The 15,554-nt window shown below is 36.7% G+C and overlaps 1 protein-coding gene across 1 annotated transcript in view; it reads right to left on the reverse strand.

Annotated features, from left to right (window-relative positions):
* Positions 1 to 4,241: 4,241 nt before the first annotated feature.
* DIPK2A (divergent protein kinase domain 2A) overlaps positions 4,242 to 15,554 on the reverse strand; it is a 158,605-nt gene continuing 147,292 nt past the window's right edge. The window contains exon 3 of the mRNA XM_053710010.1: positions 4,242 to 14,969. Within this exon, the coding sequence (XP_053565985.1) occupies positions 14,638 to 14,969 (332 nt within the window). The 3' untranslated portion in view covers positions 4,242 to 14,637. The remainder of the gene's footprint in view (positions 14,970 to 15,554) is intronic.

Here is a 15,554-nt window from a genome sequence, read left to right on the forward strand (position 1 = left end):
CCCAGTTGTCTACTCCTGGGATGTGAATTGCAGATAGATGGCAGGAGTGATCCTCCGCCCATTTGATAATCTTGGATACCTCTCTCATCGCCAAGGAACTCTTTGTTCCTCCCTGATGATTGATGTAAGCTACAGACGTCATGTTGTCCGACTGAAATCTTATGAATCCGGCCTTCGCTAGTTGAGGCCAAGCCCGGAGCGCATTGAATATCACTCTCAGTTCCAGGATGTTTATCGGGAGAAGAGACTCTTCCCGAGACCATAGACCCTGAGCTTTCAGGGAGTCCCAGACCGCGCCCCAGCCTAATAGACTGGCGTTGGTCGTGACAATGACCCACTCTGGTCTGCGGAAACCCATTCCCTGAGAAAGGTGATCCTGAGTCTTTAGAAGCTTTAATTTTCTGACCTCTGTCAGAAAAATCTTCATTTCTACAGAATCTATTATTGTTCCCAGAAAAGGAACTCTTGTAGACGGGGACAGGGAACTCTTTTCCATGTTCACCTTCCACCCGTGAGACCTGAGAAAAGCTAATACAATGTCTGTATGAGCCCTTGATCTGGAAAGGGACGACGCTTGGATTAGGATGTCGTCTAGGTAAGGTGCCACTGCAATGCCCCTCGGTCTTAGAAATGCTAGAAGGGACCCTTAGCACCTTTGTGAAAATTCTGGGAGCAGTGGCTAAACCGAACAGAAGAGCCACGAACTGGTAATGTTTGTCCAGAAAGACGAACCTTAGGAACTGATGATGATCTTTGTGGATAGGAATATGTAGGTACGCATCCTTTAAATGCACGGTAGTCATGTATTGACCCTCCTGGATTGTTGGTAAAATCGTTCGAATGGTTTCCATTTTGAACGATGGAACTCTGAGGAATTTGTTTAGAATTTTTAAATACAGAATTGGTCTGAAAGTTCCCTCTTTTTTGGGAACTACAAACAGGTTTGAGAAAAACCCCTGACCTTGTTCCACTGTTGGAACTGGGTGTATCACTCCCATCTTTAATAGATCTCCTACGCAATGTAAGAATGCCTGTCTCTTTATCTGTCTGAAGATAAGCGAGACATGTGGAACCTTCCCCTTGGAGGAAGTTCCTTGAATTCTAGAAGATAACCCTCAGAGACTATTTCAAGTGCCCAGGGATCCTGAACATCTCTTGCCCAAGCCTGAGCAAAGAGAGAAAGTCTGCCCCCTACTAGATCCGATCCCGGATCGGGGGCTACTCCTTCATGCTGTCTTGGTAGCAGCAGCAGGCTTCTTGGCCCGTTTACCCTTGTTCCAGCCTTGCATTGGTTTCCATGCTGGCTTAGCCTGGGAAGCGTTATCCTCTTGTCTAGAGGCTGCAGAGTTAGGAGACGGTCCGTTCCTGAAGTTGCGAAAGGAACGAAACTTAGATTTGTTCTTAGCCTTGAAAGGCCTATCCTGTGGGAGGGCATGGCCCTTTCCCCCAGTGATGTCTGAAATAATCTCCTTCAATTCTGGCCCAAATAGGGTCTTACCTTTGAAAGGAATATTAAGCAATTTTGTCTTGGATGACACATCCGCCGACCAAGATTTTAGCCAAAGCGCTATGCGCGCCACAATTGCAAAACCTGAATTTTTCGCCGCTAATTTCGGCAATTGCAAAGCGGCATCTAAAATAAAGGAATTAGCCAACTTTAGTGCGTGAATTCTGTCCATGACTTCCTCATATGGAGTCTCCTTATTGAGCAAATTTTCTAGTTCTTCGAACCAAAAAGACGCCGCCGTTGTGACAGGAATAATGCACGAAATTGGTTGGAGGAGGAAACCTTGCTGAACAAATATCTTTTTAAGCAATCCTTCCAATTTTTTATCCATAGGATCTTTGAAAGCACAACTGTCCTCAATGGGAATAGTCGTGCGCTTGGACAACGTAGAAACTGCTCCTTCAACCTTAGGGACTGTTTGCCATGCGTCCCTTCTGGGGTCGACAATAGGGAACATTTTCTTAAATATAGGAGGTGGGACAAAAGGTATACCTGCTTCTCCCACTCCTTGTTCACTATGTCCGCATCAGCGTGCACAGGGACCTCAAGGAATTTGTCCATTTTGCACAATTTCTCTGGAATAACCAAAGAGTCGCAATCGTCAAGAGTAGTTAGCACCTCCTTAAGCAGGGCGCGGAGACGTTCTAACTTATATTTAAACGTCACGATATCAGGTTCTGCCTGCTGAGAAACTTTTCCTGAATCAGAAATTTCTCCCTCAGACAGCCCCTCCCTCACTGCCAATTCAGACTGGTGTGAGGGTATTACAGATAAACTATCATCAGCGCCCACTTGCTCATCCTCTGTATTCAAAACTGAGCAATCACGCTTTCTGGGAAGTGTTGGCAGCTTGGATAAAAGATTTGCTATAGAATTATCCATTACTGCAGTTAATTGTTGCATAGTAACAAGCATTGGCGCGCTGGATGTACTAGGTGTTGCCTGCGCGGGCATAACTGGTGTTGACACAGAAGGAGAGGATGATGAACTATCCCCACTACCTTCATTAGAAGAATCATCTTGGGCAACCTTATTAAATGTGACATTACTGTCCTTACTTTGTTTGGAAGCCATGGCACAATTTTCACATACATTTAAAGGGGGAATCACCTTGGCCTCCATACACACAGAACATAATCTATCTGAAGGTACAGACATGTTAGACAGACTTAGTCAGGCTATTAATGCAAAAAAAATGTTTTTAAACAAAACCGTTACTGTCTCTTTAAATAATAAACAGAGTACACTTTATTTCTGAATGTTTGAAAAACTATGAAGGAATTATCCGATTATTGCACAAGAAATTTCAAGTCTTTAACCCCTTAAATGAGCAAACCGGAGCTAATTGTTCAATTTAGCAGTTTAAACCCACTACAGTCCCTGCCACAGCCTTTTGCTGCGGCTTTACCTTCCTTGGGGGTTATTCACCACAGAAATAAGCCTCTTAGAATCGTTTTTGTGGCCACAGGACCCTCTCACATGAAGCTGCATGCCCTGCTTCCAGAAGTAACTGCACAATTAAGGCGCAAAAATGAGGCTTCCTCCCTCTGCATACCAGAGTGAAGGGGACTTCCTGACTAGATTAGGTGTCTAACAAACTGCCAGGCGTAATAAAACGTTCCCAAAGGTGTTTCCAAGTCTCAAAACACTACAAAAATCATATAAATATTATATAAATCAATCGATTTAGCCCACAATAGTGTCAACCAGTATATAGCCCATTTATAAGCCTTCATTCTGTTATGAGTCTAAGAAAATGGCTTACCGATCCCAAAAGGGAAATGACAGTCTTCTAGCATTACTATGTCTTGTTAGAAAAGAGACTGGTCATACATGGAGCAGAAAAGTCTGCAAACTGTTCCCCCCAACTGAAGTTCTCTGGGCTCAACAGTCCTGCGTGGGAACAGCAATGGATTTTAGTTACTGTTGCTAAAATCATACTCTTTTAACAGAACTCTTCATCACTTTCTGTTGCAGAGTAAATAGTACAAACCGGCACTATTTTAAAATAACAAACTCTTGATAGAAGAAATAAAACTACAACTAACAACACATACTCTTTACCATCCCCGTGGAGATGCTACTTGTTCAGAGCGGCAAAGAGAATGACTGGGGGGCGGAGCCAGAGGGGGGGCTATATGGACAGCTTTTGCTGTTTGCTCTCTTTGCCATTTCCTGTAGGGGAAGAGAATATTCCACAAGTAAGGATGAAGCCGTGGACCGGACACACCAATGTAGGAGAAAATACTTCACCTCAAAATGTCCTCAGTAGAAACATCCTATTGCAAAAGGATGCTTGTTCTCCAACATTCATGTGTGTATGTAGCATGTTAGACAGTGACCATATTTCCCTAAGGCAACCCCCCCCCCCAAGAACTTACTATTGGTTATGTTAATTTGGCTGCTTATTTTTTCACCATGCAGATGACCATACAAACTGTAGCTCAGAGTCACAAAAAAAGGAAGTTTGAGGTAAAAGATCATGTAATATTTTCTAGTCAGCTTTTTACAGATATGCTGCATCACTGATAGATTGCATATACCCAAATAATTTATTTCATAAAGGATACTGTGAAAATGAAATACTTTTTTTTTTTTTTTAAAAGAATGTTACACTGATTGGCATTTGCCTTTAACGTTAAGTGACTAAAGCTGTGTTTTTTCCAGGGACTTTTAGACAGTTTACACCTAAAGGCATCTTTAACAATTAAGAAAAAAACTAAACACACACACATGTATCAAATTATTCTTTATTAAACGATTGCATTAAAAGTTGTAGAAACGGCTTTCTTTCAATATAAAGGCACAGGAAGGCCGCTCCAATGACAGTGACATGAAACAATAATTTACAATATAAAAGACACAATATGGGTGCACATACATTTTCTATAAAATAAAAACATTTGTGCCCAGCTACTACAAATCTGAACTGTCTTTCACCTTGTACATAAACTATATATAATCTGGCACAAACTGAACAAAAGATTTATTGCTTTTTCCATAAACTATTTTTCTCCCTGTAGGTATGTATTACTGTTCTAAATTGCTTGCAGAATTGGTTTTATTAGAATATTTCAGTTTACTGTATGAAGTACACATCAAATTTAGCAGGAAAATATTTGGCAGTAACAAACCTGCCATGAGTAGTAATCAGTGTTGGCAGTGTGTTCTCTTCAGTGGTTTAGTAATCGCACAAAATGCTCAACCTGTTCGTCATAAAAGGTGCACATTTAATTTTTCAATCATCTCTTTGATAAAGCAAGACGTTCAAGCATGCACATATATTGCTAGGTTGGTTAGAAATGCATCCTCTTTGCTTTGTGAACAGCTTTTCTCTTCTTTGAAAAATGCAGCTGCAGCAGTTCAACCTTCCTAAAGATTAATCGCTGCAAACTGTGGCACTGTATAAGGAGTTTTATGTTGTCATGGAAACTTATTTGTCATGACTGCAAGGCTAATTAAGCAGATTTAATTGTTAACCGATTTAAAGAATGCAGCACATTAGCAGGTTCATTTGACCATTTCCCATTTGCTGAATTGTAAAGAAAAAAACAAAACAAAAACACAACCCCAATAACCACAAAAAACACAACCTGCAGCTCCAGCAATAAAAGTTCTACTAGACACTTGTCCCTTTGGTTACTATTTTCTTGTACCTATATTATGGGAATGATTGTTCTCTGCTCCTGTAATTCAGGAATTCCAAGCAAAGGACTGAATGATCTTTCTATTTTAGCAAAGGTAAACCAGACTGGAAATCTGAGCGGAAACAGAAAGATCAATAAATTAAGGCTTGACAAATTCTTGTTTGTGAAGAAGCCACGGATCCTTGCAGTCCACCTTAAATCGTCTAGCACAAATTACAGATACAACCATTTTTTTAAGTGGGGCCTACCCAAAGAATTCAGGCAGAGAAATAACGACCATTACAGATGAGCAATGGCTCTAAGTCTTTCAATATATTTACATAGCTTATTTGTTATTTCTGTACACCCTGAAAAATGCACCCTCTAATTTGCACAGTAACACAGATCTACTCAATATATGTGTATGTATAAATCTGCGTGGTAATTTCTGCTGAAAAATCCAAACCAATTCTTACTAAATCAATAGTACTTACTGAAAAGGAATTCAAGGAGACCAGATCGTTGCTAGTTTAATGCAAATTAACAGTAACTCAAATGTAGTAACTTGGTGAAAGTGTTTAAACATTAAACACAATTTAAACCTGATATTTTAAAACATGGACAACTTGGTTTCAGTCAGTTTCAATGGTAGACTATACAACTGTAATGTGGGAATGTAAACAAATTATTAAGTGCTATCTAGTTACGCTACTTAGTACTTTTCATACAGTACTGGAGATACCAGTACACCTACTTGATTTGTCAAACAATCAATATTTGGACATAAGGACTTTTTAATTTATCTACATTTTCTGTTGAATTTAGAATTTGGGGAGGGGGGGGAGGACAAGAACGCAAGCACTATTTATAAATGTTCCAGAACAAGCTAGGCCAGGAAACACTGGTGCTTTATATTGACAGTAAACACAAAATAAATGCTAGATAGAATGATGCATTAAAAGAAAAGATTAGTTTGAGAACATGTAGATGCATTTTTTTTTTTTTAAATGTCATAAGCTGTTTAAATATTGACAAAATAAGTGTAAAGTCTTAGTGTCTATAAAACAATGGGAGCTGCCAAGTTGTAACTTAGGTTACTTTCTCTGCTGTGGCCAATTAGGGACAGTTATAAATAGGTCACTAGAGTGTGCAACCAATGGCTTTGTGGAATATAAAAGTGTTCTGAACTTCCATTTCTAACAGAAACTGAAAAACTCACAATTTAGAATGGAATTACAGGAAAGGGGGGGACAAAATAAATATTTAAATTATATTGCATACTTTTTAATATATGCAATTTATCATTTTATATTACTTACTATCTCAAAGTGTTTAATGTCCATTTAAGAATTTCATAAAAAGGCATTAAAATTGTAACATGAGAAATTCTCAATGGGAACATTTAATATTCTTTCCCCTTTAACAAAAAGATATATTCACCTCAGCGACCACTGTTCTAAGCTTCAACCAGGTTGTGTTGAGGAAGCAGAATTCAACCTCCTAATCCAATCCATGATTACAAACTATCAAAATGCAGTCCTGCCACTGAATTTTATAAAAACATAATTTATGTAAGAACTTACATGATAAATTAATATCTTTCATATTGGCAAGAGTCCATGAGCTAGAGACGTATGGAGTATACAATCCTACCAGGAGGGGGCAAAGTTTGCCAAACCTCAAAATGCCTATAAATACACCCCTCACCACACCCACAATTCAGTTTAACGAATAGCCAAGTAGTGGGGTGATAAAATAAGGAGAAGAAAATTATACAAAAAGAGGAACTGGAAAAATAATTGTGCTTTTATACAAATAAATCATAACCACCATAAAAAGTGTGGGCCTCATGGACTCTTGCCAATATGAAAGAAATTACATTTTTCAGGTAAGTTCTTACATAAATTATGTTTTCTTTTATGTAATTGGCAAGAGTCCATGAGCTAGTGACATATGGGATAGAAATACCCAAGATGTGGAAGTCCACAGAAGAGTCACTAGAGAGTGAGGGATAAAATAACTATTTCCACTGAGAAATTAAATTCACACAATAATTCTCTCAAATTCTCACACAATAATTTCTCAAAAAAACTAATCAAAAGCAGTAGAATCAAACTGAAACAGCTGCCTGAACAACTTTTTCTACCAAAGACTGCTTCAGAAGAAGCAAATACATAAAAATGGTAAAAACAAAAGTATGCAAAGAAGACCAAATTACTGATTTGTAAATTTGATCAACCTAAGCTTCATTTTGAAAAAGCCCAAGAAAAGGCAACTGAGCTTAGTAGAATGAGCTGTAAAACTCGGAGGTGGAAAGAAATCCAAAAAGAGTAGCAGCAAAAATTAGTGTTTATTAGGTACAACACAACATTATCAGCACCTAATAAACACTAATTTTTGCTGCTACTCTTTTTGGATTTCTTTGGACTGATGTTTCAGAGACTGGAGTGGGTCTCTTGAGTAGCTGGCAAAGGGGGCCATTGTGTGCTGGGTCATTGATTTTGAATTTTGGAAACTCGGAGGTGGAGCCTGCCCTGCCTCGAAATAAGCCTTGAAAAACAAAAGCTTCAATTAGGATGCCAAATAAATGGCAGAGGCTTCCTAACCTTTTCTGGAACCAGAAAAACAGCAGATAAACTATAAGTCTTCTGAAATCCTAGTAATCTCGATATAGAATTATAAAGTTCTTACCACATCCAAAGGATGTAAAGAACTCTCAAAGAATTCTTTAGGATTAGGACACAAAGAAGGGACAACAATTTCTCTAATGTTGTTCAAATTTACAACCTTACGAAAAAAAGAAGTCCACAAAACAACGTATCTAGATGAAAAAAAATCAGATAAGGAGACAAAAAAGAACTGATAAATCAGAAACTCTTGTAGCAGAAGAGATAGTCAAAAGAAACAACACTTTCCAAGAAAGAAGATAATCTTCAAAGAAAATATAGGCTCAAAAGAAGAGCCTGCAAAATCTTTAAACCAAATAAGACTCCAAAAAAGGAGAAATTAATAAATGAACAGGCTCGATACCAACCAAAGCCTGAACAAAACAGTGAATATCAGGAAGTTAACATTTGCAGACAAACCATCCTGAAAAACTGTAAAATCCTAGGAATTCTAAAAGAATACCAAGAGAATTTATGAGAACTACACTATAAAATATCGGTTTTCCAAACCTGATAATACATGTTCCTTGAAAGACTTATAAAGCCTGCAACATAGTGATAAAAACTGAGTCAGATAAACTTCAATGACTAAACAATCAATTTCCATACTCCCAAATAAGTCATTTGAGAGCCCGATGGAAAAATAGCCCCTAAAACAAGAGGGCTGGCCAAAGAGAAGCGGCCAATGAGGGCAACTGGACATCCAAACAAGATCCACATACCAAACCTGTGAGGCCATGCTTTTACAATCAGAAACACGACACTGTTCCAATATAATCTTGAAAATCACCTTTGGAAGAAAAAAAAAAAACAAAGGCGGAAAGATGTAGTCAGGTTGCAAAACCAAGACATTGCTAATACATTCACCATATCCACCTTAGGATCCCTGGACCTGAAAAGGTACCTGGGAAATTGAGAAAACACATCTGTATAGAGACGCCACTCTCCCGGATGTAAAGACTGATGGCTGAGATAATCCACCTCCCAAATGTCTAAAATCGTAGAAAATAGACAGAAGATGAATTCCATCTAAGAACTACGAGTCCCTATTGTCGATTGACATATACCACAGTTGTGATATTGAATGTCTGAAAGCAAAAAATGAAAAAAAGTTCTCTCATAAAAGAGGCCAAGCCTGAAAGAGCTCTGAAAAATAGCACAGAGTTCCAAAATATTGATTGGAAACCTCGCCTCTTGAAGTTTCCAAACCCCTTGTGCTGTCAAAAGGCCCTCAAACAGCTCCCCAACCTGTAAGACTTGCATCCATTAAGAATACCGTCCAGAAAGGACGAACAAAAATTAGGCCCCGTAAATAAAATGATGATAGACTAAATCGCCAAAACAGAGAGAGTAGTGTTATGATTTAAAAATATCAACTGTAATATTTAAAAACAAACCCTGTATCATTGATTCAGTATGCAAATCAAAAAGAGATCTCAGATGAAAAACGAGCAAAGGAAACCACGCCTGATGCTGCAGTTATGAGACCTAAAAACGTCCATGCACATAGCCTCTGAAAGAAATGTTCTAGACTGTTAGACAAGCGAACGTCAAAATTGACTTTTGTCCGATAAAGACATACACAAAATCTATCTAGAAACCCAAAAAGAAGTGATCCTTGTCTGAGGAAATACGAAACTTAGATAAATTAAATCCTCTAACCAAGTCTTGAAGAAACAAAACTTAGTTGATTCATGAGGGATTCCACAAAAAGAAAAGTCCATATATTTTTTAATAATGCTCTATTTCATATGTATGTATTGGGTACTTGTAAAGCACGTCTAAATCACCCGTAAGGGACTCAGAGCTCAGTCACAGTGCATTACCATGCTGAGCTATATGTCTGACTTTAGTAAAAGAAAAGTTTAAGCCAATAACAAGATACCATCCAAATAAGGAAGCCCCACAATACCCTACTGTCTGAAGACAGAAAGAAGGGTACCAAGAACCTTTAAAAAGATTCATAAAGCTGTCACTAAACCAAATGGAAAGCGACAAATTGGTAAAGCTTAAAAAGAAAATTTCAGAATCCACAAGTGGTCTGAATGAAATAAAATGTAAGGATAAACATCATAAAAAATGGAGTGGACATAAAATGACCTTAACAAAAAGGCATAATAGTCCTTAGATCCAAGAATGGACTGAATAAATCTTTCTTCTTAGAGACAAAGAATAGAATTGAAATAGAAACCCAAATCCTGTTCCTGCAAAAAGAACTGGCATAATCGCTCCTGAAAAAAATAAATTCACAGAGTGTACTGAGAAAGAAAAATTCTTCTCATATGAGGTCTCATTTTAGAAATCTATTCAAACTCAAAAAATAATATAGAATTTGGACCGAGTTCATCCAAAAGCAATTTAATCTGCTCCCCACCAGAAGCACTGGTTTGAGAACTGCACCTGCAGTCTAATAACTAGTAATTATATAGAGTTTTTCTCCCAGGAGGATACAAAAAAACGCTTCTTCAGTGCTTACACTCTGACTTAACCAAATTAGCAGCTGATAAAAACAGTAGTTATTACCCAAATAAATGGTATAAAATAAATTGACCTCAAAGGCAAAAAGGGCTGTATTAACCCTGCCGGGAAATTAATCTATGACCCTTGGGTCTAGAACAAGCGTTTGTAGTCAGGACATTCACCAACTGATCTACATCACCGGACTAAAAGTAAGGCAGAAAAAAACCCTCTAAACCTCCAGAAATAGTGGAGATAATAGAAATCAAATAAATAATCCTAACAAGAGAGAGATAAAATATATTTGAAATCATAATAATAGATATAGTAAACATAATTAAATACATACATCTAAAGTAAATAAACAGAGTTATATACTTAAGAATCTGAAAACTGCTTATGCGAACCGTTCATGGATGAGAGAACAGTAATGTCAGCCACAGATAAAGCTAAGCTGAGCTAAAAATATAAACAGTACATGAATATGCTCTACTAAGGTTATATTCAAATTCTAAAGAATCCTTAAAACAAGTACCAATTTCCATAGAAAGTAGTACAGTCCCAAGAGGGAATCAGAATAACAATTCTCTAGCATATAATACATTTAGTATAATGAATAGGAAAATACCTCAAAAGCAAAAAAAATTAAAATCCAGATTTGAAAAGGATTATTAACAGTTAATAGGACTAGACTATAAATAGAAAAATTCCCTTAAAGGGACAATCAACACCAGAATTTTTGTTGTTTAAAAAGAAAGATAATCCCTTTATTACCCATTCCCCAGTTTTGCACAACCAACAGTTATATTAATATACTTTTTACCTCTGTAATTATCTTGTATCTAAGCTTCTGCTGACTGCCCCCTTATTTCAGTTCTTTTGACAGACATGCAGTTTAGCCAATCAGTGCTCACTCCTAGGTCCCTTTACGTGCATGAGCTCAATGTTATCTATATGAAACATGTGAACTAATGCCCTCTAGTGGTCAAAATGTATTCAGATTAGAGGTAGTCTTCAAGGTCTAAGAAATTAGCATATGAACCTCCTAGTTTTAACTTTTAACTAAGAATACCAAGAGAACAAAGCAAAATTGGTGATAAAAGTAAATTGGGAAGTTGTTTAAAATTGCATGCCCTATTTAAATCATGAAAGTTTTTTTTGGACTTGACTGTCCCGTTAAAGAACAAAAAAATTTCAAATGAAAAATAGGACGAATTTTTCAACAAACTGATACGGGAGAATTTTTCAACAAACTGATACAGGAGCCTTTGAACCAAAAAACCTTAATCAGTAGAATAAACTTAAATATGCTGTTGGTCAGAACAAAATGAATTAAAACAATTTTGAAAAGACCTCATAAATTTACTTAAAGGCATAATAGCAGACATAACCTTTTATAATATAAGCAAGTACATGAACGGAATATGTAAAAAGCAGTAAATGTCATTGTACATGTAGACACATTGCTAGCATAAAACATGATAAATAAATGCCACACAATTGAGCTGAAGAAATAATAACAGCTTAATAATGAAAAGAACACAGCTTTGTAGAATTGTGTTCCAGGGCATCATAGTTTCTACAGTAACATCAGAGTCAGGATCAGAATAAGACATCTTGCAAAATGTAACAGAAAAAGAAAAACAACAGGCAAAAGATTAAATTTCCACAAAGTAACAGTTTCAGTAGAGAAAAACAAAAGCAGGCATAATAGCTTTCAAAGTTCATGAAAACAGCGAGCAATAGAGGGAGAGGGGTAAAATAACTAAATTTTGGCGCCAAGAATAGCACATTATACAAAAAGTTAAAAAAACACCAGGAAATGACAACCCGCCTCATAACAAACGCGATTTTGCGGCAAAACAACTAGCGTCAAATATGCAGGAAATTACGAAATTTGCATCAACAAAGGCGCAACTTCACAGCAAACATTTTTACACCAAAAATAATGCAATGAAAAACAGCATTTTGCGCCCAAGCAAGCCTAGATTTGCCCGCAAAAAAAAAGTCAAATTAGAAAAAGACTGAACCCCAGGTAAGAAAAAAAGTTTAAATAAACTTCCCAAACATTATTCCTATACTGAAACTGTTTAGCATGTAAAAGGGAAATACACAGACCTGACTCATGGCAAATATAAGTAGAATACATATACAGGTGGCCCTCGGTTTACAACGGTTCAATTTACACCGTTTCAGAATAACAACCTTTTTTTCCAGTCATGTGACTGCTATTGAAAAGCATTGAGAAGCAGTGCATTGATTAAAATAGCCAGTAGGTGGAGCTGTCCGCTTGTGTTGCAGCAAAGCCAAGCAAGCTGAAATGAATCAGTTTAACCAGACCTGAGCTATCGAGCAGATTTCAAAGGAACAAGATCTTCCTGTCTTTAAATCAGTCCAGATTGGAATACATAGAAAAGAACTGTTTGTAGAAAATTGCAAGTGACGTCTGTGTTGTGTGATTATTTTATTAGGTTGTTAATGCTGTTTAGCAAATGTTTTTGTTCATTTAACTTAGTTTAATTATATATTCTGTGTTGTTTGATTATTTTAGGTGTATAATGCTGTTTAACATTTAAAGTCTTCATTTCAAAGCTTTAAAAATAATGTATTAGGTGTTACTTATGACAATTTTGAGAGGGGCCTGGAACCTAACTCCCTCACTTCCTATTGACTTACATTATAAACTGGGTTTCAATTTACAACGGTTTCGTTTTACAACCATTCCTTCTGGAACCTAACCCTGGCGTAAACTGAGGGCTACCTGTATTTAAAACTTTATATTAATACATAAAGCGCCAAACCATAGCTGAGAGTGTCTTAAATAAAGATACATACTTACCGAAAGACACCCATCCACATATGCCAGATAGCCAAACCGGTACTGAAAACTATCAGCAGAGGTAATGGTATACAAGAGTATATCGTCGATCTTGAAAAGGGAGGTAGGAGATTAATCCCTACGACTGATAACAGAGAACCTTGAAAAGATTTCCCGCAAGGAAAACCATAAAATAAATAGGCGATACTCTCTTCACATCCCTCTGACAAAATACTCTGAGAGGAATTGGGCTTCAGAATGCTTGGAAGAGCTTATCATAGAAGAAATCATAAAAAAAAAAATCAAGCACAAACTTACTTCACCACCTCCATAGGAGCCAAAGTTTGTAAGACTGAATTGTGGGTATGGTGAGGGGTTGAGGTTTGGAAAACTTTGCCCCTCCTGGTAGGATTGTATATACCAAACGTCACTAGCTCATGGACTCTTGCCAATTAACCATCAGCAACAATTGATTTCTTTCATGTATACTTCCCAAGTGCTTCTATAAACCATTCTGAAGAATTACACACATTATCCACCCAGGATTTCTTATAGTAGCAATAACTAAAAAAAAAACAAAAAAAAAAAAACAAAAAAAAAAAAACAACTTTCTTCAAGATGGTAATTAATGCATATGCCCTGGTTATTTAACCAGTCACAATACAGGATTTCTATAATGAAGATTAGAGGTTTTAAAACAGTTTCTTTGGTGCGTGCTTTGCTATTGTGAATACTCCTTACAGTTGTCACAGAAATGTTCACTTTCTGCCTAGATACCATTGAATATTACTATTTAAGTGTTGCGATTAGTTTTTTTATATACATGCACTGGATCATGTAATTAATAATTGAAGAAACGGAAAGTAAATCAAACAATGTGTAATTGTATATGCTGTTAAAAAATGACTGAAATTTAATACAATGCTGATGGTATATCTAAAGATATATACAACACAGACTGGAGACTAAAGTAAACAGATATAGGGGAATCCTGCCCTTAAAAAATAAACATGTACCATACTCCATTTGTGAAAAGAACTGGAAAAAAAAAAGGATTCAACGCATTGACAAATGTTAAAACAAAAGATCAGAAATGTATATTTTTTAAAAAATACAAATATGAAATGACTTAAGAAAAAAAGCCTTTAAAACAGGCTAGAAGTCTTAACTTGATTTTCCAAGTAAAGGCATCAGCTTCACAAAAATTGTGATACTAATGTAATGTCATGTCAACTACTTTTTGACACATGAATAATTGATTAAGCTATAAAAAGTCTATTATCTCCAGCCATCTGGAGATCCTCACCTGATCCACCACTCAGGTAATCAGTGAGAAAAATCAATAGTAGTTTCAGTAGTTTTAATTAGATAAGAACACGTATGTTGCAAGATTGCAAAGGATTTTATACATCCTCTGTGCTATTTAAGCTGAATTTCATGGCAACCACAAAATATACTTATATTCATAACTGTATATACAGTAGTAAAAAAGTTGTACGTGTTCTACCTAATTAAATGTTTATTACCTAGCCGCCTTATAAAAATAAAATAAAAACGTATGGACTACCTCACATTATTGCTCAATTCTGCAAGATACTCTCTTAATTCCTTAGCAGCTTTATATCTGCCATATCTTTTCTTTGGATTAGCACATTCGTCCAACAATGCCTCAAGGCGTCCATTTTTGGCAATTTCTGCCGGGGGATCATGAAGAAGCCCTCCGGACGTCCCACGCCAAGTGGCATGTTTAGATAGGAGGTTCTGACAAATAGCATAATAATTGTGGTCCACAGTTGTACGGGAGCAAAGAATCTCTTTTGAGAAGGACAAGCATGCTTCCTTGTCGCAGTCATCAAACTTGCTTTCATACCATATGTCCCAGTTTTCTGGTTTATCTGAAAAAGGACAAAATGGAATAGTTTTACATATTAGGTAAGAATCATTTTAGCAAATGCACATTAATCTTAAAACAATTGTGCATACATTAAGAAAAATAAAACCTAGCAATACACATTATGTTGGCTTCTGCTATAAGAATGTGCTTCTGAGAGAGGCTGAAGCTAACATTCTGTACACATGTATGCAAGACATTTTTGAAAACTGAATTAAAGGGACACATGCGCAAAAAGAAAATGCTGTAATTATCTTATAATTGCACTGCTGCTTGCAGAGAGCTTAAACAGTTGAAGTCAGCTATGCACTACTGAGGGCTAACTGAACACATCGGGTGAGCCACTGAAAAAGAGATGTGCATAGCCACTAATCACCAGCTAGCTCACAGTACTGCATTGCTGCTGAGCCTACTAGCTATACTTCTCAACAAATGATACAAAAAGAATGAAGTTAAATAGGAGTAAGCTGAAAATTGCATGTGCCGCCTGAACCATAAAACTGTAATCTTAACTTTGATCTCCTTTTATAATAAAGTATTTCTCCAACATATAATTAATGATAGGTCATTTTACACTATTTTCAATTGT

This window comes from Bombina bombina, chromosome 4 (assembly GCF_027579735.1).
Source record: "Bombina bombina isolate aBomBom1 chromosome 4, aBomBom1.pri, whole genome shotgun sequence".
NCBI classification, from domain to species: Eukaryota; Metazoa; Chordata; class Amphibia; order Anura; family Bombinatoridae; genus Bombina; species Bombina bombina.